The sequence below is a fragment of the Nomascus leucogenys genome, chromosome 10 (genome assembly GCF_006542625.1).
Source record: "Nomascus leucogenys isolate Asia chromosome 10, Asia_NLE_v1, whole genome shotgun sequence".
Classification (NCBI taxonomy): Eukaryota; Metazoa; Chordata; class Mammalia; order Primates; family Hylobatidae; genus Nomascus; species Nomascus leucogenys.
Window position 1 is genome coordinate 79325796 of NC_044390.1, and position 26126 is coordinate 79351921.

At 53.7% G+C, this 26126-nt stretch overlaps 1 protein-coding gene across 11 annotated transcripts in view; it reads right to left on the bottom strand.

The window, feature by feature from the left end:
• Window positions 1–1667: 1667 nt before the first annotated feature.
• HECTD4 (HECT domain E3 ubiquitin protein ligase 4) overlaps window positions 1668–26126 on the bottom strand; it is a 225759-nt gene continuing 201300 nt past the window's right edge. For 8 of the 11 annotated variants that reach the window (XM_030821429.1, XM_030821424.1, XM_030821426.1 and 5 more), the window contains exons 61-76: window positions 24407–25713; window positions 23281–23488; window positions 19307–19530; window positions 19064–19215; window positions 18071–18177; window positions 17213–17336; window positions 14145–14335; window positions 12588–12734; window positions 11781–11900; window positions 10955–11110; window positions 9260–9363; window positions 8762–8983; window positions 5562–5728; window positions 4998–5193; window positions 4507–4729; window positions 1668–3990 (exon numbers count right to left, since the gene is read on the bottom strand). In XM_030821429.1, the coding sequence (XP_030677289.1) occupies window positions 3854–3990; window positions 4507–4729; window positions 4998–5193; window positions 5562–5728; window positions 8762–8983; window positions 9260–9363; window positions 10955–11110; window positions 11781–11900; window positions 12588–12734; window positions 14145–14335; window positions 17213–17336; window positions 18071–18177; window positions 19064–19215; window positions 19307–19530; window positions 23281–23488; window positions 24407–25713 (3785 nt within the window). In that variant the 3' untranslated portion in view covers window positions 1668–3853. The other 3 variants (XM_030821421.1, XM_030821428.1, XM_030821427.1) reach the window with 3 other exon arrangements.

The following is a 26126-nucleotide window of genomic DNA, read 5'->3' on the forward strand; positions in this document are numbered from 1 at the left end:
TCCTTCCTCTGGAAGTTTCGTCCCAGAGGGGCACCCGCTCGATGCCAGCCAGAGGTCTCCTGTATGAGGTATCTGTCGGCCCCTGCTGGGAGGGGTTTCCCAGTCAGGAGGGGTTTCCCAGTCAGGAGGCATGGGGTTCAGGCACCCACTTGAGGAGGCAGTCTGTCCGTTAGCAGAGCTCGAGTGCTGTGCTGGGAGATCTGCTGCTGTCTTCACAGCCGGCAGGCAGGAAGTTTAAGTCTGCTGAAGCTGTGCCCACAGCTGCCCCTTCCCCCAGGTGCTCTGTCCCAGGGAGATAGGAATTTTATCTATTAGCCCTTGACTGGGGCTGCTGCCTTTCTTTCAGAGATGCCCTGCCCAGAGAGGAGGAGTCTAAATAGGCAGTCTGGCTACAGCAGCTTTGCCAAGCTGTGGTGGGCTCCAACCAGTTGGAACTTCCTGGCAGCTTGTTTACACTGTGAGGGGAAAACCCGCCTACTCAAGCCTCAGTAATGGCAGGTGCCCCTCCCCACACCAAACTCCAACATCCCAGGTTGACTTCAGACTGCTGTGCTGGCAGTGAGAATTTCAAGCCAGTGGATCTTAGCTTGCTGGGCTCTATGGGGGTAGGATCTGCTGAACTAGACCACTTGGCTCCCTGGCTTCAGCCCACTTTCCTGGGGAGTGAACTGTTCTGTCTTGCTGGCATTCCAGGTGCCACTGGGGTATGAAAAAAACTCCTGCAGCTAGCTTGGTGTCTGCCCATACGGCCGCCCAGTTTTGTGCTTGAAACTCAGAGCCCTGGTGGCATAGGCACCGGAGGGCATCTCTTGGTCTGCAGGTTGTGAAGACTGTGGGAAAAGCTTAGTATCTGGGCTGGAGTGCACTGTTCTTCCCGGCACAGTCCCTCATGGCTTCCCTTGGCTAGGAGAGGGAGTTTGCTGACCCCTTGTGCTTCCTGGGTGAGGCGATGCCCCACCCTGCTTCAGATCGCCCTCTGTAGGCTGCACCCACTATCTAACCAGTCCCATTGAGATGAGCCAGATACCTGTTAGAAATGCAGAAATCACTTGCCTTGTGTGTTGGGCTCGCTGGGAGCTGCAGACCAGAGCTGTTCCTATTTGGCTATCTTGCCACCCTTCCAAAGTTAGTGTTTACGAAGTACAAGAAAGGTGGAGTTGAGAGCATGAGAATAAAGCGGCTCTGGGTGAGGACTACCATGGAACAGTAGGAGGGGACAAGCAGGTCACAGAGAACTGAGATTATCCAGAGTATAGCCAACCTGGGCTCCCTGGCCAGGGAGGCAGCTGTGCAAGGACCTGAGTGTTGATCATGGACAGCAGGACTCAGCAAGTCCTCATCTCTTTCCTGTATGTCCCTTCTGCACAAGGTAGGTCTACATCCACTGCCTGCTCCTGAAGGAGGAGCTGTGTCTAAGAGGGGCCTAGACTCTGCCACGGTAACAATCTGCTTGAGGAAAATGCCCACACCAGGCCCAAGCGCATAGACTAGCTGCCAGGACAAAAAGTGGGCAGGGGATGTAGGGTTAGGTTTAGCTTTGATTTTGGATTCCCCTGCCTTCGTAATTTCTACATGGAATGCACAGACTGAAGAGTCAGTCAGGTTCGGGGAAGGATAGTTTAAAAGCCTCACGGAGTAAGAATCACGTCAAATGCCAAGAGACCATAATAATTAGAAACACTTTAATTCCTAGCCACTTGGCAGCACTTAAATATCAGAGCCATCCAAGCATGCCAGCCTTTGAACTTGCTCAGCAAGAGTAGATGATCACACAACTCTTAAGGTAAATCAAAATTAGATGAAGGTTATTTATTGGTGTGACTTTTTTCCTTTAGTGAGCTTCCTTTACACAGCATGGTGTAAATAGCATCAGATTGAATGAAAAGTTTGTTAAATGCAACCATAAATAATTATAATAAATATACATCAAGTAACTTTACAGCACACATTTTTTAGGGCCAAGGTTTGGATCTGTCTGGACCTCAATGTGCTCTCAGAGAAGCAGCCATGTTAGCAGCAGATACCTTACAGCTGTCATCTACTCAAGTGATGGCCAACAGAAGCTTCTGAACTCCTCCTGGGGAGGTAGCTGACAAGTCCATTCAAGGGATGAGGGCTAAAGAGAACCAAGAATTTAAAGATATAGGGAGGAAAAACCACTTCTAATAAATCGAAAGGCTCTTTCATTATGCAGAAATGAAAATAAAAGGATCCTTGTTGTCAGGAATACATCCTGGATGTGACCCCCGACACTCAAAGGAGCTGTGGCCGCTGGGGAGGCAGCGGGCTGACCATCTTCTTTCAAAGCAGGGGAACTGTTTGCGGGCACTCGCCTCCAGAGGTGACTTGCATCAAATACAACTGATGCAGCTGTCATGATTAACCCTAGGTCGATTTCATCCTTAGGTCAGGGGATCCTTTCTGTAATGGTCCTTGATGCATTTCCTAAGAGTTACGGGGAGGAGATGGATGCTAACGGCTTTATCTCTAGAACTCACAATCTTTCCAGCAGGCCAGGGCACATCTTCTTTCTTGGACCAGCATCCACACTCCAAAACCTTCTAGATAGCACTCACTCAAAACTTCCAATATTCACAATATTATACAATAAATACAGCGATGTGATTCTGTGAGACCTGGCAAGGCCCAAAGTGACAGTGTCCAACAAGATGGCCTGTGCTGCTCATGAACAGAGTACCACTGGACAAAGACCGATCTGGGGCAGTGGGTGAGCCTGGAGGCAGCTCAGCCCTGGCACACACACTTACATGGGATGATGGGGAGTGCTGGGCAGGGCTGGCCAGAGGGGCAGAAGGACCCCCCTGGAGTCTCCATCTGGACTTGAGTGTCTGGGTCACTAAAGCAGACCCCAAATTGAGCAGAGCACCTCAGTCCACTCTTTTGAAAACGGGGATGTGGCCCTTTCCCTTGTCCTACGTCACTGCAGGGAGGAAGGGCCATTTCTGAGCATTTTGTGCTCCTTTTTTGTGGGGTAGGCTTGAATCATGTGCTTTCCTCTTCAACCAGAGTCTCGGAGGAGACCCCCACCTGAGCACTGTCCCCCATCTCTGGGTGTCTTCTCACCCCCTGCAGCTGGGATGCACCCAGTTAGGCTCTGTGAACTAAGGTTGGGATGAACCCTTAAGTCTCCTGCTCCCGAGGAGGCCTCAGATGAAAACTGTCAGACCAGGGCCCAAAGAGACAGACGGCAGAGAGGGAGGTATGGGAGGGGCAGGGGAACCACTGTGGGCTTTTCCTCAGAAAAACCAAGACCAGGAGCAAGTTCTAAAGCAGGAAGATGAACACATAAAGCTCCCTGTGTGTCTCGCGTGTTTGGGCAATTGGCCCAGCCACCTCTAGGTGGAGGGAGGCCTGCTGGGGCTGCCTCTGGAGCAACTCCAGCTCGAGGCTGGAGGGCAGGGCTGGCCACAGGCTTGTCTGTGGAGGCGCTCTGCTGAAAGCACAGGCGCTCTGTGTGGCCAAGGTCATTGTACCCCCGGCTTCCTGCTGGGTGGTTCTGTGATGGGGAACCAGCTGGGGCCTTATGGCATAAGAATCTGGTGGCCACGAGGGACAATGTCCAAGAAGATCAAATTAGACACAAACTGTCTGGGAACTAAACTATCCTACAAATAGACCACAAACAGGCAGCAAAAGAACCAACCCATCACGAAACGTACGAAGACAAAAGGTTAAGTCTTCCAGGAGGCCCTGGAACGTGGACGAAAGTTCGGAAAAGCAAAATGTTGCCAACTCCTCACACAGGGCCCTGGAGGGACGGGCTGCAGTGGTGGCTTCCCAAGCCAGCAGAGTGGGTGCCTCAGTGACAGCCTAATTCTGGGGCTCCCTCCCATCAGCCACTGAGGGGGTCTTCGCGGTAGTGAATGGCACAACGAAGTTTCTCCAGCATGATTTCCAGAGAGGAGTACTGGGGAAGCTTGATCATGAACATGCAGGTCTCCACGCGGATGTAGCGAGAGTCTGGGGAACCTACAAGAAACCGAGCCAGCATCAGAGGGTTGGGCCCATGTCTGTGAGGCTCCCAGGGAAGCTGGGCTGGCCTCTGCTTCCAGGTTTGCCCCTTGGGTAGCCCCAAGCCAATCCTGGGGCCCAGCAGGAGGGGGATGAGGGCCTGGGAACCTGCGAGATGTTCTTGGAGGGAAAAGGGGAGAGAGCTGCTGGACAGCACATGTGCCGAACTGCTGATGGGTTTGTCTGCCCAGCAAATTGTTTCGTTTTTTTTTTTTTAACCATTTTTCTGCATTTAAAAGTTAGAAGATTTGAAGCATTCTGGATTTTCAGCTTCTTTTAAGATATGAGAAAGTATCTAACAGCAGGCCTGTATGGCTGGTTCCTGCCCAGCCCTAATCCTCAATGATGTCTGGGTTTTGGCATGTGGGGCTCCTATTCATTGTTCTCCCTTCACATGGGGCCTGGCAGCCCCAGTTCCAAACAGAGAAAGGCTAGTGTGTCCTTACTTGGGACTTGGCCAGGGGAGGGCGGTACCTGCTGTGCCATCTGGGGGGGCGATCTTCATGGGGTATGGGGGCACATGGGCGGTGTCGGGACCCCCATCTTTGCAGGGGCAGGTGAACGGGATGCGTTCCTGGTTGCAGGCAAACTTGATGAACTTGCACAGCTCCTCCTGGGTGAACATCTCCAGGGCCCCCCAGAAGAACTCGATGTGCTGGTCCGTCTCCATCAGCCCCACCTGGTACATGGTGTGGGCCTGGGGAGGAGAGGTCCAGGTGTCAGGAGCCCTGGAGCCCCACCTACCCAGTGCCTCCCTAGCCCTGGGGTCTGCAGGTCAGGCCCAATCCTGGGGCAGGGTGCAACGTGTGGGCTGTGAGCACAGGGAGATGACAATGATACAGGTCTGTGGCAAGGACAGAGCTGAGACAGGCCACTGTCGATGCCTGCTGCTGGAGTTGAGGGTGACAGGGAGGCACGCCTGGGGCTCACCACCTCCCTGCCCAGCCTGGCCCTGGGGCGTCTACCTTGAGGAACTCGAGGTTGATGTAGGGAAGGCCGCAGGTGCGCAGCTCCATCTCCAGTGGGCTGAGCGTGGTCAGCAGCTGCAGGGGGATGATGGAGCCCAGGCCAGCCCGCACGGCCGTCACGCACTCCACATTCTGTAGCTCCCGCAGCCGCAGGCTCCGGATGGCTGCTGCGTAGATGTCCTTGTTCTCCCACCTGCCCGGGTGAGGGGCACAGGTGAGGGAGAACACCGCCGAAGAGGCTGGGTCTGGGGGCCACACCCACTCAGCCGGAGGTCCTAGATCCTCTCTTGGGAGAGGACTGGGGCCCAGCTGCCCTGGTCATCCCAGTCCTTTCCTGCCTCTGGTGCCCCCACCTCAGAGCTGTTTTCTTAGTAAACCCCTTCTGCTGAGGACCCTCTTTCTTGGCACCCACCATCCTGCCTCATCTCCCTCTCCTGGTGAAATCCACCTGTCACCTGACCTAGGTCCTTGTGTCATTGCCCAGGAACAGATGCTGCTGTCATACCCTGGCTGGCTGGCCGGGCCAGCCCCTGCCAGCCCCTGCCACGTGCACACACTCACGCCACAAGGATGTGCCGGCCCCGGCTGCACAGCTCCACCTCCTCGCCCGTCATGGTCAGGTAGGTGAACCTGCAGCAGGGCTTGTTGGGGCTGTCGGGGCTCTCGGTGGCCAGGTGCTGGGAGGCAATCTCAGCGCACAGGGCCTCCAGCTCGGTCTCGTCATTGATCTGGAGGGTGGAGGCAGAGCGAGGCTCATTATGAGGCCATGGGAGGTGGAACCCTGATCCCCAGGTGGCTGGGCAAACCCCAAGCGCAGCTGGTGGGGTCTACCCTTGGCTGTGCAGATGAGCACGTGACACAGGTTTGGCCAATCAGAACCTGCCATCAGTTCAGGGCTGGGCGTGTGACCCAGGCCAGGCTAAAGAGACCCACATTCCAGGCCTTTTCCCATGTCTGTTTGGAGGCAGCGATCCTCTCTCACTGGCATGGACCGACTATGATGGGAAACCCTTTACTGCTGGAGGCCACCTCTGCCTGTGCGCTGGGAGAGACTGCTCAAGGCTAATTATGCTTTTCTTTTTCTTTTTTTTTTTTGAGACGGAGTTTTGCTCTTGTTGCCCAGGCTGGAGTGCAGTGGTGCAATCTCGGCTCACTGCAACCTCACCTCCTGGGTGCAAGCAATTATCCTGTCTCAGCCCCCCGAGTAGCTGGGATTACAGGCGCCCACCACCATGCCTGGTCAATTTTTGTATTTTTAGTAGAGACTGGGTTTTACTATGTTGGCCAGGCTGGTCTCTAACTCCTGACCTCAGGTGATCTACCTGCCTCAGCCTTCCAAAGAGCTGGGATTACAGGTGTGAGCCACTGCACCCAGACCGCTTTTTTTTTTTTTTTTTTTTTGAGACGGATTCTCACTCTGTCAGCTGGAGTGCAGTGGTGTAATCTCAGCTCACTGCAACCTCTGCCCCCCGGGTTCAAGCAATTCTCTGCCTCAGGCTTCCGAGTAGCTGGGATTACAGGCACCGGCCACCATGCCTGGCTAATTTTTGTATTTTTAGTAGAGACGGGGTTTCACCACCTTGGCCAGGCTGGTCTTGAACTCTTGACCTCGTGATCCACCCGCCTCAGCCTCCCAAAGTGCTGGGATTACAAGTGTGAGCCACCACGCCTGGCCTCTTTCTTTTTTTTTAAAGCAATCTGGAGCAGAGGCCTGAGACCAATACCAGATGACACTGTTTGAACACCTGGATTTGGCCCTGCCTGAAGTCAAACCCATCATGCTTTTTGTTTTAAGAGCAACTAATTTTTTTTTGAGATGGAGTCTTGCTCTGTCACCCAGGCTGGAGTGCAGTGGCGCGATTATCAGCTCCCTGCAAGCTCCGCCTCTCGAGTTCATGCCATTCTCCTGCCTCAGCCTCCTGAGTAGCTGGGACTATAGGCACCCGCCACCACGCCCGGCTAATTTTTTGTATTTTTAGTAGAGACGGGGTTTCACCGTGTTAGCCAAGATGGTCTTGATCTCCTGACCTCATGATCCGCCCGCCTCGGCCTCCCGAAGTTCTGGGAATACAGGTGTGAGCCACCACGCCTGGCCTAAGAGCAACTCATTTTAAACAATTTTTTTCTAAAGCTTGTTGGAGTTGGGATTTCTGTCCCTTGCCACCAGACAGCCCTGACTTAGTCTTGTCTGTGGAGGTGTACAGGCTACCGCCTCCCCACATTTGGCGACCAGGATCACAGTCCAGGGGAAACTGATTTGCACTGTGCCTGCCCGGCCACCAGGGAGACGACAGGGTCGGACCCAAAGGAGACTGACTGCAGCTTGGGGACAGTGACAGGTGGATGGACATTCAGGTCTAAGCCTGGAGTCTCCTTAGTAGCAACCTTCCTACCCCTTCACCGCAGATACTCCACTGATACAAGTCAAGAGCATTTCTTCCTAGTATGCACGCCACAACACCATGTGGTTCTGCATCCCACACCCTCTGGGGCCCTGGCCATCCCTGTAGCCAGAAGCCTCAGCTGGCCTGTCTGCCGGGACCCCGCCTCACATCCCCTGCTGCCCCAGCCTGCGCTGCACCCAGAGCCCCAGGAGGACTCCTTGGAGGAGTGCAGGAGACGCATAAACTCCCAGCCCACTGTGGGTGTTCTTCCACCCTTTAGACGATGCCTTGTCATCTCTGTTTCCACCGAGAAGCCACTGGCATCCAGGACTCTGGCTCTGCTATTGTCTTGCAATGGCTGCCCTGAGTGACCCAGGGGGACAATGGCAGAGACCAGAGACCTGGCCAGGCAGTGCTTCAGTTAGCCATGGAGTATTCTGCTGGCATAGGCAGAAGCAGCTGGCACCTCCTTCACCTGAGGCCCAGGAGAGAGCAGCTTCTGCCAGGCCTCAGGCATGATGTCCACTCTCATGGCCTTGAGGGGCGCTGGGTGGGACGTTGCCCTCCACACTCGGCCAAGATGGCTCTCTCAGCTGCAGGGCATGTGGTGCTGGAGAGCCTGGAAGTCAGAGCAGGCAGCCCTGGGCTCCCGGTGGCTCTGCTCCCTGCCAGCTGTGAGGGCCCAGGCAAGTCACCTCCCTTTGGTGAGCCTCACTTTCCTCCTGGCCTTGTGATGATGGAATAAAGCCCTCCGCCCTCCACCGCGAAAGAGACAAGCCTGGACACTCCCCGAGGACAGGGCGAGTGTCCAGAGCCTGGCTGGCCCGTGATAGGGCCTCAGTGATGGCCACTGAGTGAACGGAGGGACTGTGGACCCCATCTCCCTCCGGGGGGGCACTGGGCAACAGCACCATGCTGTCAACATCTGCGCGTGGCCTGTGCGTGGCCTGGAGAGGCAGGAAGGGCTCCATCCTAATGCCTCCCCCTTGGTTGACCTCAGGTGGTCCCAGGGCTGACTCCTGTGCTCTGAGGCCCTGAAACAACTCTTAACCTTCACCCCTACAGCCATTCTCCCAGTGCCTGTTCACTCAGCTCCAGGAGCCCTTGCCCATGGCCAGGCGACAAGCACCAATGTGGGAGGGGAGGGCCAGCAGGGCTGGTCATGTCACCTCCAATCTCTGCTGCCAGCAGGGAGGGAGGCCAGAGGCCTCTGTCCCCATGAAACAAGCCTTCCTGGCACATGGCTCACACCCCTAAGGTCCTCTGTGGGATCCCAACCCAGCCTCAGCAGGGAGCTCGGGTCTGCATGGGGGCCTAAGCAAGGTGGCAGGGAGGCCCCGGGCTCTGCAGCCCCCCAGAACTGTGCCTTGCACTCACGCTCTCAAACTTCTTGACGTAATTGTAGGTGAGGATGTCCGCTTCCTGAAGGTCTTGCTCAGGGTCCAAGGGCTCGCCCACCAGCATCTTCCAGAAGGAGGGCAGGAGGTCCAGGGGCAGCGGGACGTCTGCCCGAATAGCAATCCCCAGCAGCTGCCCCAGGAAGTGCAGCAGCTGTTCCTCCCCGTAGGTGATGGGGCTCGGGGTCAGGATATACTTGCCCTGGAAGCGGAGGTGGCCATGAGGTGACCTGGGCGTGGGCCTCTGTGCCCGCCAGGGAACATGTGTTTCAAGCCACTGCACCCTGTGGCAGGCAGGAGAGAAGTCACTGCAAGCTCCCAGAGCTTGCCGATCCAGTGTGGCAGGGACCTGTCCCCACAGATTGGGAGGGTTTCTGAAAAGGTTTGGCTTTGATGAAACACACACTGCCCCGCCACCCCAGCCACTGCGCCGGACCTGAGCTCGGGGGCGTGGAGCCTCCTCCCGGTCTCTGCCTACCTTGTTCTTATTGACAGCTGAGCTGGGGCACAGCAGCAGCAGCGACAGCGAGGAACTCTGCAGCTCCTTACACACCTGCCACAGGAAGTGGCGGAAAGAGCCGCCTGCAGGACAGATGAAACACATGGGCACCTGGGGTGTCCCAGCGGGAGGTGACACCATTCCCTCCCTCTCACCTGCTGGCTGGAGCGGCTACTCCTTCCACAGCCTACCTGCCGCTGTGGCGGGGTGGAAAGAAGCCACCTCAGGCCTGGGAGGCCTCAGGTCCAATCCTGCTCTCCACTCACTAGTAGGGCCACCCAGGGATACCACGGAGGGCAAGATGTCCCTGAGGCTCAGTCACCTGTCTGTCAAATGGGAGAGTGACCGTACCTACCCTAAAGGCCATTCAAAGATTCAGTGAGGTCACCGCAGGTCCCCACACCGGCAACCTCTCACAGCTGCAAGCCTGCCTGAGTTGTGGACTTGTTTGGTCCACCTCTGTCCCTCTGGGCCAGGCTGAGGGCAGGACCACCTGTTTCACTCAGCACTGCCTCCCCCACTGCCCGGGCTCGCGTTTGCCCGATGAATGCGTAAGTGAATGGACAAATGTGTGAATGTGCAAAGGGCAACGTTAACTGCTCATCCTCTCCTGCTGCCATTCAAGATGGGCCTTTGGTTTCGTTGCAAATCTCCTGTGGCCTTCCCTGTGTTCCCTATCGGTACCCTGAGGTCAGGGAGCTCTGAGCACAGCTGTGCCCACACCCTGCTTGGTCAGAGACATGTGGAAACCCAGTGTGGGGACCCAGTGCAGGGGCAGATGGTGGGCCTGGCCCTCACCTCTGCTTCAAGGAGAAGCAGGAGCATCCTGACTGCTGACGCCTGGAAGGCCAGGGGCCTGGACCCTGGAACCCCAGCTGGCTGCATGACCTTGGGAAGTGACTTGGCTTTGTAGAGAGTCCCAGTTTCCCTATGTGTAGGATGGGCCAGGGCTGGAACTCTGGGCAGGTTCGCTGCTGTGGGGAGGATAAGGTGTCGAGCGTGAGTCTGGGCTGTCAGTGAACCAGAGCTGTTCTCAGAGAGGCCTAGGAGGCCTGCCCATAGGATGCCAGGGTCCCCCGTCTGGGAGGCAGCTGTGTTCCCGTGGGGGCAGATCAGAGGAAAGGGGAGAAGGAGCTGGGTGGGGGCTCCCTCCTGCCCAGACAGCCTTTCCCTCCAGTGCGCCCGGCTGCGGAGAAACTAGCTTTCTTCTCCATCTGCAGTGGACACGTTTCCTGAATGTCTGGGGCTAAGCCTAAGAGGTCACAAGGGAGCACTTGCTCAGCTGCCAGTCCTCATCCCTGCAGAGTGTGATGGTGCCATCTTAACCAAGGGCTCCCCAACACCCTGCCTCTCATGGGGCACACACAAGCTTTTAGGCCCACCAACTCCTCAGCCAGGGCCCTTCCTGGGGAGGAGTCCAATCAGCACCAAGGAGGGCCTGAGCAGAGGTGCTGTCCCCAAGCCCAGCAGGGACTGGCTGAGGCTTCCATGGGGCGCTGGTCTGGAGGACACGGGCGTGAGGCCGCTCTGGGTGCAGACCTGGCTTCTGCAGCACAGGTGCTGAGGATGTGGCTTTTACTCTTGGAAATGGAGGTCTTGGGCAGCTGGGGGTAAGGCTGGACACCAAACACAGCTCCTCCAGCGGGGAGGGGAGCCTGGCGGGCCACCACTTACTGGTGCCATGGACCTCCTCGCCAGTGAAGCGGATGTTGAAGGCATATGTGGGGTCACCGCCACTGGCCAGCTTGACGCAGAGCTGAGACGACGGCACTGAGGCCAGCTGCCTGGCAGCCTGACAGAAGTAGGAGTTTTCAGAAGCTCTGATTTCCCCTGGAAAGTGAGATGAGCTGATCAAAGCACCCCGCCGTGGCCGCCCTCTCCCCTCCCCTTGAGGACAGACCCTGGGCCTAGCAGGCCTGTGCCTGTCCCCGGACCCCTGCTCCCTCGCTCGGCCCCCTGTGTCTTCTCTACCCTCAGAACACCTTAGAGCCTTCTGTGCCTTAGCACTCATGGCTCCCACTTCTGGAACCTGCCCTCCTGGGCCCCCAGTGCTTGGCCCCTTCTCATCTTCTAGAGGCTTCCCTCTGCCTCTCGGGGAGGTCCTCGCCCCCCAACTCCTCTCGTTTCCTCTGCGCGTATCTCTTCTGTCTATACGCTGTGGCAGAGACTCTGGGGAGCCTCCCCAGTGCCCTTCTTTCCCTTTCCTTTGATGCTGGAATCCCCATTTTTGGCAGGCACATGGCTGATCAGAGCAAAGCCTGCCCCACCTGACCCCGTGCAGCTGGGCAGGCCCCCAGGAGCCAAGCTCCTTCTGCTATGCCCCTTCCCTGAGCTCCTGAGGGGACCTTCCAGCAGGAAGCCACACACCAGGGTGCTCCAGCAGAACGACAGGAGGAACCGCCGCACCAGCCCTGGACCCCCTTCTTTTATGTTCCAGAAATCCGCTAGCGTGTTTAGGCACTGCCATTTTGCATTTTTTGCTCTCTGCAGCCAACCCCACCTCCCACAATTTCCAGTGGGTCCAAGGTGATCTCAGGCGCCGCGTGGTCCGCTGTCCTCTGCACAGTGGCATTCAGCACTCGATTCATCACAGTCACCTTCGTGTCATAGAAGATCAGCCCTAAGGAGAGGAACGTGGGAGAGGCTTGGGTGGGGCTTTGTCCCTTCCTTCCCAGTCCCCCCAAGACTCTCCTCGGGTCCCTGGGTGTGGCACTCTCGGGTCCCTGGGTGTGGCACTCTCAGGCCCCCTGGTGGCAGTAGAGCCGGGTCCTGACTGTGGAGGGCGGTGTGTCAGCATCCACCCAACATTTAGCCTTTGTCATTCCCAGGAGACATCCAATTTCCAGAAACAATGCAAACAAACTAGAGTTGCAAAATGGAATGTAGAAAATGATACCTATTTTTAATTTAAAAAAAGACAAAAAGCTGTGTGTGTGCACACATGTGTCTGTTTATATGTGAAGAGAAAAGTCTGGAAGGATAGAGACTCATCTGTTAACAATGTCACTACTGGGATATAGGGATGTGGAGGCCAGATAGTAAACAGACCTTCATATATTTCTAATTAATTTGAAAACCTTAAAAATAATTTTATTTTTCAGAGCATATGTTACTTTTATAATTAAAGTAACTTTCCTTGGGTGGGCCTGTTGCTCCAGAGGAGCCCTGCCTGCTAGATGAAAGGTTGAGGTGGGGAGGCATCTTCAACCTGGGGGGCTGCCCAAGGACCTGCCCGTGGATTCTGGCCCTGGCGTCTTGCAGGTCACCGCTCTCTTCCTGCAGGGCCAGGGCGGGCACAGGCACTGACCTTTGGCCTCCTTCAGCAGGGCGGCGATGCTGTGGGTGTACATGGGAGTCTGGCGCAGCTCCACCAGGGGCAGGAAGAAGGTCTCCAGTGTGGTGTTGAGGGACTGCAGCAAGGCGAAGCGCAGGCGCAGGCTCTCAATGGGCACGTCTGCAGGGCGCAGGAGCAGTCAGGCTGAGATCTCGGCCAGGTGGCTGAGATGCCTGACTCACAGGCAACACAGGGAGTCCCTATCACTGCGAAAAGGATTGGTGGATTTTTTACCTGGGACCCTGGAGATGCTGTCAGTGAGTGAGCGGCCCCCAATGTGCCTGTGCCTATGCCAAGCATACAGAAAGGGCAAGGCCCTGGCTGGCCAGATGGAGGTGCTGGCTCTTAAGGAGTCCAAGGCCCCCTCATCTACCTTCAGGGCCATGCCAGGGCTGTGCACTATATTATTTTTTGACTTACTATTTTGAAATAATAATATAGGAGGTTGCAAAAACGGCACAAAGAGTCCTGTGTACATTTCTCCCAGTGTCCCCCAATGGTGATGTCATATCAAAACCAGGAAACTGTGCCACTGGCACACTGCCCTTCAGTCCTTCACCCTTCTCACTGCGACTGACGGAAGTCAGGACAACCTCTTGTCCACCTTTACCTCCTTGGCACCCAGGAGAGAGCAAGGGCTCTGCTTCTGTTGCTGATGAGGCAAGCGGCTGAGCACAGCCCCTGGGATGAGTGTAATGAGCTGCTCGCTAACACCTTGTAAAGGGGGTGCGTCTGGGAATTAACAATTTATTTTTTGTGTGCAATCCTAGTTTTTTTTTGGAGACAGAGTTTTGCTCTTATTGCCCAGGCTGGAGTGCAATGGCGCGATCTGGGCTCACTGCAACCTCCGCCTCCCGGGTTCAAGTGATTCTCCTGCCTCAGCCTCCCAAGTAGCTGGGATTACAGGCGTGCGCCACCATGCCCGGCTAATTTTGTACTTTTAGTAGAGACGGGGTTTCTCCATGTTGGTCAGGCTAGTCTCGAACTCCCGATCTCAGGTGATCTGCCCGCCTTGGCCTCTCAAAGTGCTGGGATTACAGGCATGAGCCAGCGCGCCCGGCCCAGAGAACAGCTTTCTCTCTATGGAAACACAGGGGTACCTGAATGGGCCTTCCTGCAATCCTAGCTTTTAAGAAAAACACAGCGTTCCCCGTTATGAAGGCTAATGCCTCTACTGCAAGTTATCAGACTATAAATGCTTCTCACTCTCCATGGCAGCCTGGCCTCAGTGGGGCCTCCAGGCAGTGGCCTGGGCATCCCCCGCAGCCGTGCATTTCTGTATCTGCTCCCTGGCTTTGTTGTCATTGGCATTAAAAAATGCCCCGGACTAATTAGGCCACAGTCCTGGCTCCCTGCCTTGCCCTCCCTGTTTCATCAGCCCACTCTTCCTTGCACACCTGGCGCATAGCAGGCGTTCATAAGTGTTTGTTTGATGGACGTCTAAATGAATCTAGCCCTTGTAAATGCCCCTTGTCATGGGGCATGCCTGCATCAGGCAGCAGGGGAGGGGACAGGCCTGGGGCCACATACTCAGGAGACAGGCCACTCTGGGGTCAGCAGCATCCGCGGGGTCCAGGTACACCTCATGGGGATGGAGCCGTGCGGGTGTGATGGCAAGGTGGCGGCACAGCTGGTTGATGTACTGCACGAGTGCCACGTCCATCTCCAGGGTCCACTTTCTTGAGGCCTTCTGTGCGTGTCGGACATCGATGCAGGCGCACCTGGGGGTGGGGACAGGGGGAGAGGGGCAAAGTGAGGTGGGGCGCACTGAGATGACTGTTGCATTTCTCTTATAGAGCTCTGTCCTCAGCTCCTGGAGCATGTTCAGAAGACGGCCTCGCCTTCCAGGTTGTTTCTTGATGCCTGGACAGCTCCTCATGGGGAAATCTCTTTCAAAAGAAGCAAGCCAAGCATGCTGGTGGGAGTGGGAATGCTGCATCCTTCTGGGAGGTGGCACCATGCACCTACCCATGCCTCACTCCTGTGTGTCGGCAGCAGTGCGTGAGGGTGAAGGAGGAGCTCCTAATAGCCTCAGCCTGCAGTGTGTCACAAAACTTTTTTCTCCTTAGAGACAAAGTCTTGCTCTGTGGCCCGGGCTGGAGTGCAGTGGGGCGATCATAGCTCACTGCAGCCTTGAACTCCTGGACTCAAGCGATCCTCCCACCTCAGCCTCCCCAGTAGCTGGGACCACAAGTGTGAGCCACTTCGCTCGTCTGATTTAAAAATTTTAATTTTTAAATTTTTAAATTTTTATTTATTTTTTTGAGATGGAGTCTCGCTCTGTCACCCAGGCTGGAGTGCAGTGGCACGATCTCAGCTCACTGCAAGCTCTGCCTCCTGGGTTCACGCCATTCTTCTGCCTCAGCCTCCCAACTAGCTAGGACTACAGGTGCCTGTCACCACATCCGGCTAATTTTCTTTTTTGCATTTTTAGTAGAGACGGGGTTTCACCGTGTTAGCCAGGATGGTCTCGATCTCCTGACCTTGTGATCCGCCCGCCTCAGCCTCCCAAAGTGCTGGGATTACAGGCGTGAGCCAATGTGCCCGGCCAATTTTTAATTTTTTTTGTAGAGACGGGGTCTCGTTGTGTCGCCCAGGCTGTTCTTGAAATCCTGGGCTCAAGCCATCCTCCTGCCTCAGCTCCCAAAGTGCTAGGGTTTCTAAAACAAGTTGAGAAAACTTATCCCTGCCACCATAATGCAAGATCCATTCAGGGATTGACTCTGAGCCTTCAACGATGGTACAAAAGGCTGGCACCAAGCAGTAAAGCATTTCTCAATTCTGAAAATGGATTTTTTAAAAAAGCATGTTTTGGTAGCCATTTTCTTTTCTTTTCTTTCTTTTTTGAGATGGAGTTTCGCTCTTGTTGCCCAGGCTAGAGCGCAATGGCGCAATCTCGCCTCGCCACAACCCCTGCCTCCCAGGTTCAAGTGATTCTCCTGCCTCAGCCTCCCAAGTAGCTGGGATTACAGGCATGCGCCACCATGCTCAGCTAATTTTTGTAGAGACGGGGTTTCACCATGTTGGTCACGTTGGTCTTGAATTCCTGACCTCAGGTGATCCGCCCGCCTCGGCCTCCCAAATTGCTGGGATTACAGGTGTGAGCCACCTTGTCTGGCTTTTTTTTTTTTTTTTAGACAGAGTGTGGCTCTTGTTGCCCAGGCTGGAGTGCAATGGTGCATGCAGTCTTGGCTCACTGCAACCCTTTGCCTCCTGGGTTCAAGCGATTCTCCTGCCTCAGCCTTCTGAGTAGCTGGGATTACAAGCGCCTACCACCACACCTGGCTGGTAGTAGAGACGGGGTTTCACCATGTTGATCAGGTTGGTCTCAAAACTCCTGACCTCAGGTGATCCACCCGCCTCGGCCTCCCAAAGTGCTGGGATTACAGGCGTGAGCCACTGCGCTCAGCCTTGGTAGCCATTTTCTTTTTCTCTTTTTTGAGATGGAGTCTCGCTCTGTTGCCCAGGCTGGAGTGCTGTGACACAATCTCAGCTCCCTGCAACCTCTGCCTCCTGGGTTCAAGCGATTGTCCTGCCTCAGCCTCCTGAGTAGCTGGGCCGACAGGCATGTGCCCCATGCCCGGCTAATTTTTGTATTTTTAGTAGAGACGGGGTTTCACCATATTGGCCAGGCTGGTCTCAAGCTCCTAACCTCATGCCTCCCAAAGTGCTGGGATTACAGGTGCGAGGCACTGCGCCCCGCCTGGTAGCCATTTTCATTGATTGATGCCGGGTGCACTTGCTGTGGACAAGGCTGAGTAGGGGCGTGTGTGTGTGTGTGCACACGCACGCGAGCCAGAGGGAGGGCAGGGCAGGGTGATTTCTGGAGTGCCTAGGATTCACTTATAGCTAGAAAGGGGAAACCATATTTAGCCCTGGAGCCCTGGCGAGCTGTGGCCTAGCTGTGCCCCTGCCTGGGAAGGAGTGAGGGCAATGGGGACTCGAGGCAAAGTGTGACTCTGAGGACAAGGTTCTTTGGGGTAAGAAATTGTCTGTTATGGGACTGAACTGTGTCCTCCCAGTCCCTGACCGGATACGTATGTTGAAGCCCTAATCCTCAGTGTGACTGTATTTGGAGACAGGGCCTTTAAAGAGGTGATTCAGGCTAAAAAAGGTCATCAGCGTGGGCTCCTAATCCAACAGGACTGGTATCCTTGTAAGAAGAGGAGATGAGGACACAGATAGGTACTGAGGGAAGACCCCATGTGAGGACCTTGAGAAGGTGGCAGTCTGGGAGCCAAGGAGAGCGGCCCCAGGAGAAACCAGCATTGCTGACACCTTGATCTGGGCCTTCCAGCCTCCAGAACTGAGAGATAATACGTTTCTGTTGTTTAAGCCACCCAGTGTGTGCTGTCCTGTCACGGCAGCCCAAGCTGACCAGCACAGTCTCCAACTCAGGAGTGTGGAGAAAAAGAACAGGTTTGTTTACAAATGGGTTAGAAAACCCATTTAGCACTCAGGAAAAAAACTCAGAAATTATGAAATAACTCAGAAAGCATTATCAACAAGAGAGACGGATCAGCTCCTCAGAAATTATGCTCTTGGCTGAAAACAATTTCTATGCAAGGTGCCAACTGAGTCGAGGGGTAACCTCTTACCTCTCAAAATGAAGATCGTAACCACAGGACAAGATCGCCCTCCAGACACTGCGGATGTCTTGCTTGGCTCGGTCAATAACAAATTTGTGAAATCCTTCCAGCGTCAGGTATTTTTCCTCAGGGACTGGTGGAAAGGGTTCAGTGTGAGGAATCTGGTGAGACCTGCGCACATCGCGCGCCTCCAATGTGCTCTGCTCTCACCACAGCCTCTCCCTTATGGCCCAACCCATCTAATTCCCCTCTCCCTCCTGTAACTCTGGGAATTGTCATTTGCCATTGTGACCCACTACGCACAGGACACTCATAAGCCCTCATGTGCCCAGGCCCCTGAGGGCTCTGTCTCCCTCAACAGGCTGCAGTTTCCCACATCTCCTCTATGAATCTCTAAACCATCGCCGACTGACAAAGCAATTTTCCAGACAACAAGAATAGCTTTCTCCAATGCTGCCTGGGCCTTTCTGGACGCTTGCTTTCTACTGCCCCAGCACAGGCCACTAGCTTAGGCCAGTGCCTTCTAGAAGAAAGCGTCCATGCAGATTTCCCAAGCTTCACTTTTCGGTCACAGTCATCTGTTCTTTATCCTGGGCATGTGGTGTTTCTAGAACTGCTATTTTACCTCCTCAAGTTCATGGTCATCAAAGATGGCATCGAGGGGCGATCCCTGGCCAGGAATATTTCCTAGAATCTCTGGAAATACTGCCCTGACTGATACCCCAGGGAACCCAGAGCCCAGAGCAGAGGCCATCCCAGTAGGAGAGTGGCCAGTCGGGAAAAGCAGAGGCCTGCTCCTCGGGGGGTGCCAAGTCTCCAGGATGGAAGCAGGTCCCAGCCCACTCCAGGCCCCATCTGCTCATTCACCTTCTTGTTTTTTGGTAGGTGACTTTTCTGGGTCCTTTTCATCTGGTTTGCTCTTTTCTGGTGATTTTGGCTTCACAGCCGGCTTCTTCTCACTTAAGGCAGTCCTGCTGTAGACCAAAGCACTGGAATTAGACTAATGCACGTTCACACCTCCTCCCGATAGGAAATACACAGCCTTGTACAGTCATTCATTCCTGCCCCCTCCTCCAACTTAGGGCTTAGGGCTCAGATAGGGCAGGGTTCAAGACCGCCTTTGTTCTGAGTGAGAAAAGTTCACTGAGCAAATTACAGGGACATATACATGCCTTAAAATATGAAAAACATTGTAGAGACTCTTTTCAAACACTCTTTCTACATATTTTAGAGCTACACTGTTCAATAAGGCAGCTGCTAGCCAGATGTAGCTACCTAAGTTTAATTAAAATGAAATATAATCACAAATTCAGTTCCTGTTCACCCTTGCCACACTGCAAATGCCCCATAGCCAGCTGTGGCTAGGGGCTGCTGTACCCAACAGCACGGATATAGATACAGCACTGATTTCCACCAGCACAGAAAAGTACTATGGGACAGTGCTGATCGGAAAACACCATTTCTACAGAATGAATTAACCTTTAAAAACCTTTATTTTTCTGGTTAAACAATTCCTCTAGAGATTCTTGCTGGGTAATATTTGCTATCAAGGTTTCATCTCTGTGTACTCGAGTCACAGACCCATATCTAAAGAATATTCTATTAAATTTATACGCATATCCACACATGGAATGTTATGAGGCTATTTTTTAAAAAAGGAATGGGGAATTCTTTTTGTACTGGTCTGAAATGATTTCCAAAATTAGTATTAAATAAAAATGGCAAGGTGTGTGGACATTGTGTATGGTACCCAACACTGGGCATATGTATAGAATTGCTGCTGCCCCCCAGGCTCCTGCTCAGAGGCCGCCCCCACATCTGCCCACAGGCCAGGCTGCCCAGGCTCCTTGGGGCACGCACCTGACGCTGTTGAGCACGGCCTTGTCCTTGGTGGGCGGCTTGGTGATGGGCCGCTTGGTGCTCACCACCTTCACCGGGTGCTGCTCCTTCCCGGCCTTGCTGTACTTGCTCTTGTCAAACTTGGGCTTTGGCACGCCATACTTCCTCAGGATCTGTGGAGCACAGAGGCAGCGGGGAGGCTTTCAGGTTCGCCCTGCGGGGCACCTGAGGCCTGGCCTGGGTATGGTAGGGACGGGCAGCTACCTGGGTGAGCTGATCCTCCAGCACCTTTTTTGGAGGCCGGACATTGGTGAAGAAGAGGTGGAGGAGGTTGCCTGGGGTCTGGGAGTTGATCTGCTCTTTGCTAAGATAAATGTCAGAGACTCTGATGGGCTTCGCTGGTGTCAGGCTCAGCGTCTGCTCTGAATGGGCACAGCTCTTAAATATCTCCGTCAGAACCTCTCTGGCCCCGGGCACCAGCTTCTCCCCTGTTGGATGGAGAGGGGGCAAAACAATTCTGCTGTGAACATGCATCGGGACAAGCCCTGTGAGCATTCTGTTTCCAAACACTGTTTGAAAGGGGCAGTCGATGGACATTAGTGGAAGGACAAGCTGCCCACCAAAGCCTGGCTCCCTCTCTGGGCACAGCCCAGCACATGCCCAGCCTTCCTTGCCGTAAGGTGCGGCCTTGCAACCGTGCTCACTGTGGGATGTGAGCCACATGGGGGCCAGGCTGCTGTCCTCTGCATTTGGCCCCTACCTGGCTGCTCGGGGATGACAGGCCCCTCCCTGAGGGTGGGCACACCTCAGTGCTCACCCTCACCCTTACATCTGCAGGGAATTAACTTCCACTGGACTTAAGCCATTGTCCTCCTGGGGCTATTTATCATAGCAGTTTAGTCTAGAATAATCCCAGAGGATAGATAGCGAGCAAGTATCTTTAGTGGGAAGTACGACTTGTTAAACAGGTGATCGCATTCTTAGGAAATATTCCTCAAAATTGGTGCAATGAGCAGGTGAAAAAGAAAGTTTTCTGACATACAAAAAAACTATCTATGAGCACCAGAAAAAATATATTTTTTTCCCCCCAAACAAGCACTCCAGAAGGTGCTCTGACCTTTCCTAAGGGCCAGTCATGAACCCATCTGCATGCTCTCAGGAATCACTCCCTTCTCCCGGCAGCCCAGGCCCCTCATTCCCTCTGGACTGCTCCCTCTCCTGGGGAGTCTGGCCTAGGCCAGGCCCAGCTGTGGCAACTCCAGCATATCTGGGCGAGGGTGGGAGGGGCAGGTGCGTGGAAGAGAGAGGCTGAGCCCTCAGCTGACTCAGCAGAGTCACAAGTTAAAAACCTTCACATGAGGCCAGGTGCGGTAGCTCACACCTGTAATCCCAACACTTTGGAAGGCTGAGGCAGGTGGGTCACTTGAGGTAAGGCGTTCAAGACCAGCCTGGGCAACATGGTGAAGCAAAATACAAAAATTAGCCAGGTGTGGTGGCGTGTGCCTGTCATCTCAGCTACTCGGGAGGCTAAGGCATGAGAATCACTTGAAACCAGGAGATGGAGGTTGCAGTGAGCCGAGATGGCACCACTGCATTCCAGCCTGGGTGACAGAGTGAGACTCTGTTTCAAAAAAAAAAAAAGAAACAAACAACCCTCACATGAGGAGTGTACCTGGCACCATGAGGCAGATCCATGCAGTACCAAAAGACCAGGTACCATACGTGGAAAGTTTGACTGTAAAAGAACCAGGAACTAGAACTAAAATTCAGTATCTAAGTATATGAGAAGACTGGGAAAGATAATCATGGCAGAAAGACCTCAGGCTTCCTGTTAAGCAGACCTGACATCGACCTTGGGGGCAGCTGAGAGCTGAGGGGGCAAAATCCACGCCAATATGGGACAGGGCTGGGACCAGGGTGAGCTCACCGAGGCCTTTGCTCAATGCCAGGCAAGATTTAAGGAAACGCCAAAAACCTCAGTCATCAAGATAAACAATACTTTACTGCAATATTTTAATCAGTCAAAATTAGTAGCACTCGTGGGCTAAAAAAAAAAAAAAAATTGGGCACGGTGGCTCACGCTTGTAGTCCCAGCACTTTGGGAGGCCAAGACAGGCCTCCGCAGGATTACCTGAGGTCAAGAGTTCGAGTCCAGCCTGGCCAATGTGGTGAAAACCCCTCTCTACTAAAAATACAAAAATTTGCCAGCATGGTGGTGAGTGCCTGTAGTTCCAGCTACTCAGGAGGCTGAGGTAGAAGAACTGCTTGAACCCGGGAGGCAGAGGTTGTAGTGAGCTGAGATTGCGCCACTGCACTCCAGCCTGGGCTACAGAGTGAGACTCCGCCTCAAAAAAAAAAAATTAATGTAAAAAAACCTCCACGATAAGCAAAATATTTACAGTGCTGTGCTGACCCATATCAGAGCCTGAGGAAGAGAAAAAGATCAGTAATGCTGATCTTATCTTTATTTAAAATTTTAACACTTTGCTGATCATGGATACTTTAATTTTGACTTAAAAAAACTATACTAGAATATTATTTCTCTTACTGACAGAGTTTTTTGGAGCCCCATTAAATTGTGTACCCAAGATCTCACTTACCTCACTCTGATCATACCTCTGAGAGAACATTTCCAGATTTCATGATTGGGGTAACCATTTTTTTTTTTTTTTAAAGATGGGGTCACCCAGGTTGGAGTGCAGTGGCGTGATCTCAGCTCACTGCAGCCTCTGACTCCTGGGCTCAAGTGATCTTCCCACCTTAGCCTCCTGAGTAGCTGGGACTACAGGCATGCACCACCATGCCCAGCTTATTTTATTTTTTGTAGAGACAAGGTCTCACTGTGCTGCCCAGGCTGGTCTCAAACTCCTGGGCTCAAGCAATCCATCTGCCTCGGCTTTCCAAAGTGCTGGGATTACAGGCATGAGCCACCATGCCCAGCCTGGGGTAATAATTTAAAACAACAAAACCTCTACTCAATATTACATGTTTTGACTGGGCGCAGTGGTTCACACCTGTAATCCCAGCACTTTGGGAGGCCAAGGCGGGCAGATCACCTGAGGTCAGGAGTTTGAGACCAGCCTGGCCAACATGGTGAAACCCCATCTCTACTAAAAATACAAAAATTAGCTGGGTAGGGTGGCGTGCACCTATAATCCCAGCTACTGGGGAGGCTGAGGCAGGGAGAATTGCTTGAACCCAGGAGGTGGAAGTTGCAGTGAGCTGAGATTGCACCACTGCACTCCAGCCCAGGTGACAGAGCGAGACTCTGTCTTAAAAAAAAAAAAATTACCATTTTATACTTCAAAAACACAGAACAACATAGCAACTCTATGATGAAATTTCAAACATTAAAGAATTAGATTAAGGCCAGTGTGATGGCTCACGCCTATAGTCCTAACACTTTGGGAGGCCAAGGCTGGAGGACCGCTTGAGCCTAGGAGTTTGAGACCAGCCTGGGCAACACAGGAAGACCCTCTCTGTACAAATAATAAATAAAATTTTTTTTTAAGGAAAAGAATTTTAAAAAGAAAAAATGAATAAAAAAAGGAAAAAAAGAGGAATTAAAAAAAAAAAAGAAATTAGTGGGGAAGCAGAGTTTACTCCACAAAAGAGCCACTAGAATGGCAAAGGGGCTGGCAAATGGGACTGGAGAAAAAAGGGATGGAGCTGTGTCTTTCCCAGGAGTCCGTTTACAAGGGGGAGGCATGAACTGTCCTCAAGCATATGACGAAATAATTACCAGCAATGTTCTAGCTGCACAGGACAGAACAAAATAAATACACTTGCACTTGAACCAGGGGAAGCCTGGCTAGACAAAAAGGAAAAAATGACTTGAATACAAGCCCAAATTCAAGCCTGTTGCAGGTGGCGCAAAGCCACCCCTGGTAGCCTCTCCAGCTGGAACACGGTAGGCTTGTGGCAGGGGCTGCCGCCATGGCCTTCAGCGCCCTGACAGCTGGGAGAAGGAGGAACATTTCTTTTCACATCATACAAAGATGCACACAATCAGCCCCCACTGGCAAACAATGGAGCCTCTTGTCCCATCTCACCAACACTCTCTGAATTGTTTTTAAAATCTGCAACTCAGGAGTAGCTGCCAATTTCTCTTTAATGCAAGATGTTAAAAATAGGGGACACTGGGGGAGGGGAGGAGAGATTTTAATGCAAATATTTTTCTGTGAGCCTAAAATTGCTCCACAAAAAGTCTACAGATTAAAAACAAATCCAGAACCCACCTTTAATTGACTTATCATTGAAATAATCTTCTAACCCTGGGCTCCCTTGAGTATCAAAGAGACTCTGATTTACTACAGACACGGTTAGAATCTCTTCTGTTGACATTTCCATCAATTCGTCTTCACCATCCAAACTTGACAAACCAATCAAATCATTATTGTTAAATAAACTTGCTCGAATTTTCTCAATTTTGGCTCGGGATCTTATCTGTGTGAACAGAGAACAGGGTCAGGATTTGAGTAGCTTGACCATTCAGTGTGAGTAAACTCCTCCCTCCCACCTTTTCCTGGAAACCCTCTATTCGTCTGGAGAGATGTGAGAGCTGCCCGACTCCATTGAGGTGGACCTCCAGGGAAACTTTCTCCCACAGGCCAACAACAGTGACTTTTAGCAAATGACTCAACCTGAAATCTCTGTCACTAAACCCTGGCCAGGTCTGTGGCTTTACTCTGATTCCCAGGGAGGAAAAATTCATGCCTAACTCTGAGGAAGTCTCCACGAAGGAGGATGATGGATTCAAAGAAGTGATTCCAGGAAAGAAACCAGCTGCTTGATCCTTCAGCCCTCCTTGCAGAGCCTGCTGGGAGAGTAATGCATGCCAGTTCCCTACCTGTACTGTTATGCAAAAGCACAGAAAGGCTCTGATGCAGGATTTCTAAACAACGAGGCCTAAGAAATACATGGGATCCTGAAGTGGAACTATGACTCACTAGCATGCAGGTCATGTGAAACTCAGAATCACCTGGGACAAAATGGCAGGAGTCTATTCTCACGCTGCTCAGTAACCATCCCTCCTGCTAATGGCAACACAAAAAAGAACAAAAAGAACCCAAGGCCACTCAAGAAGATGCGACGGGGCTGAGTCAGAACGCACTGATGGCGCCCACCCACTGCAGAAGGCCAGGCCCTGAGCCCTCTGGCTCCCCTTTACTTCGTGACATGGGACTTAGTGTCACTCACAGACGTCACCCCAAGCAGACTCACTGCTCATTCCAAGGGCTGCCCCAGGGAGCCCCCAACTGCTCCACCATTACCTACTAGGAAATAACTTTGGAAGATTTAAAGAGGCTTGGGGGATTGAAATGGGTCATGATTTAGTGGTTGCAGAGGCTTCAGAGCTGTTACCTCCACGACTGCGAAGCCTTTGATGGGGCGGGCGGCGAGGGGCTGGTTGTCCAGGGAAGGGACTGTGTACATGGAGCCCATGTCCGACACCGAGGCCGTCTCTGCATTGTCCAGGGGCTCCCCCAGGCTGCCAAGGCTGCCCAGGCTGCCGGTGCTGCACAGGGAAATGTCCAGGCTCTCCTGGCTGGACACTGCGTGGGGCTCCAACAGGCCCGGAGGGATGGGCAGCTCGAGGCCGGCAGGCAGCGGATCCACAGAGAGGTCGCTGACGGTTTGGGAGATGCCCTGGGAGCTGCAGATGGAGGCCTGGCTGGTGGAGGCGGAGGCGCTGATGCTCATGGCGGGGGTCAGGCTGCCGGACGTGCTGACCTCCATGCTGTCTGTGCCGGGGAAGCCCAGTGTCTTCTCCGGCTCAACTTTCCCGTCCCCGCCCTCGGCCTTGTCTTTTGGTTTCTTGGTGTCTTCTTCCTGCAGCGGGATGTAGATCTCGTCTTTGAAGACCCCGCCGTGGGCGTTGCAGGCCTTGCGGATGGCGCCTCTGACTACGCCCTCGTCCAGGTGGGTGGGGATCCCGGAGATCACCAGCAAGCGGCTGTGGGCTGTGGGGCCCACCAGGGCCTGGCAGGCATCGGCAATGGCGTCACTCGTCACACCCAGCCCCTGTGGGTCCTTCCTGGTGAGGTGGCGGAGGATGATGAGCAGGGTGAGTGCGCGGTGGAACCACAGCATGTCCTCGGGCTTGCTGCCTCCGATGCTGAGCACGGTGGGGTCCGAGTCCACGGTGCGGGAGGACTGGCGCTTGCCCGACGAGGAGGCCTTTTCCCGCTTCATCTTGACTTTTTTCCTCTTGGAGAGGAGGCTGGGACTCTGTGGGGTCTGTCCTGGGGAGGACGAGGAGGAGGAGGACGAGTCACTGAGATTTGGGGCGGTCGCTGAGGTCACCCCGCTGGCTGTGACACTCATGTTAGTAGGCAGGGTCACTTCGGCCACCGCCAGGCACCCTTCCATGAGTGCATGAAAATACGTAGAGAACCTGCCCTGGTCGCTGGCCGCCGCCCCCCCGGAGCCCACGCAGGCGCCACCTGAGACCCAGTTCTGCGTCTCCTCGTCGTACAGCTTGTGGAGCTCCGACTGCAAGGCCATCAGCATGGCCAGGCAGGGGTTCAGCTGGAGGGCGATTGAGGAGGACAAGCCAGCGGGGTGCCGCCTCTGCTCCAGGGTGTGCACCGTGCGCAGGAGCTCTGCCAGGAGATGGAAAACAAGCTCCTTCACGCAGGCTGCCATGTCCGTGGTCCACAAGAAGTTTCCTGAGGCAAATGAAAATAGTAACAGTAATTACCATGCAGCACTGGCTATGTTCCAGGCGCAGTTCTGAGCCTGGAATCAACCCTCATAACAACCCTGTGAACAGTGACTGTGCAATTCAGTCCCTTCTTACAGATGGAGAAACAGAGGCTGGGAGGTGGAGGCCTGGCTGGAGGGCACACAGCTACCAGACATGAGAGCTGGGATTCAGAGCTGACAGGTCGGCTCCAGAGGTGACAGCTTTGACCCTTGTGCCCAATGGCAGGGTGCCAGCAAAAACACCATCATATTTTGTCGCAAAAGGTTATGCAGCATGTTGGTGAGAAGTCCCTAGAATAATGTTTCCCAAAGTACTGGATGCTTAGTATGGGGCACACAAGCCAATTTTACCAAACGGCACTGAAACACACACTGA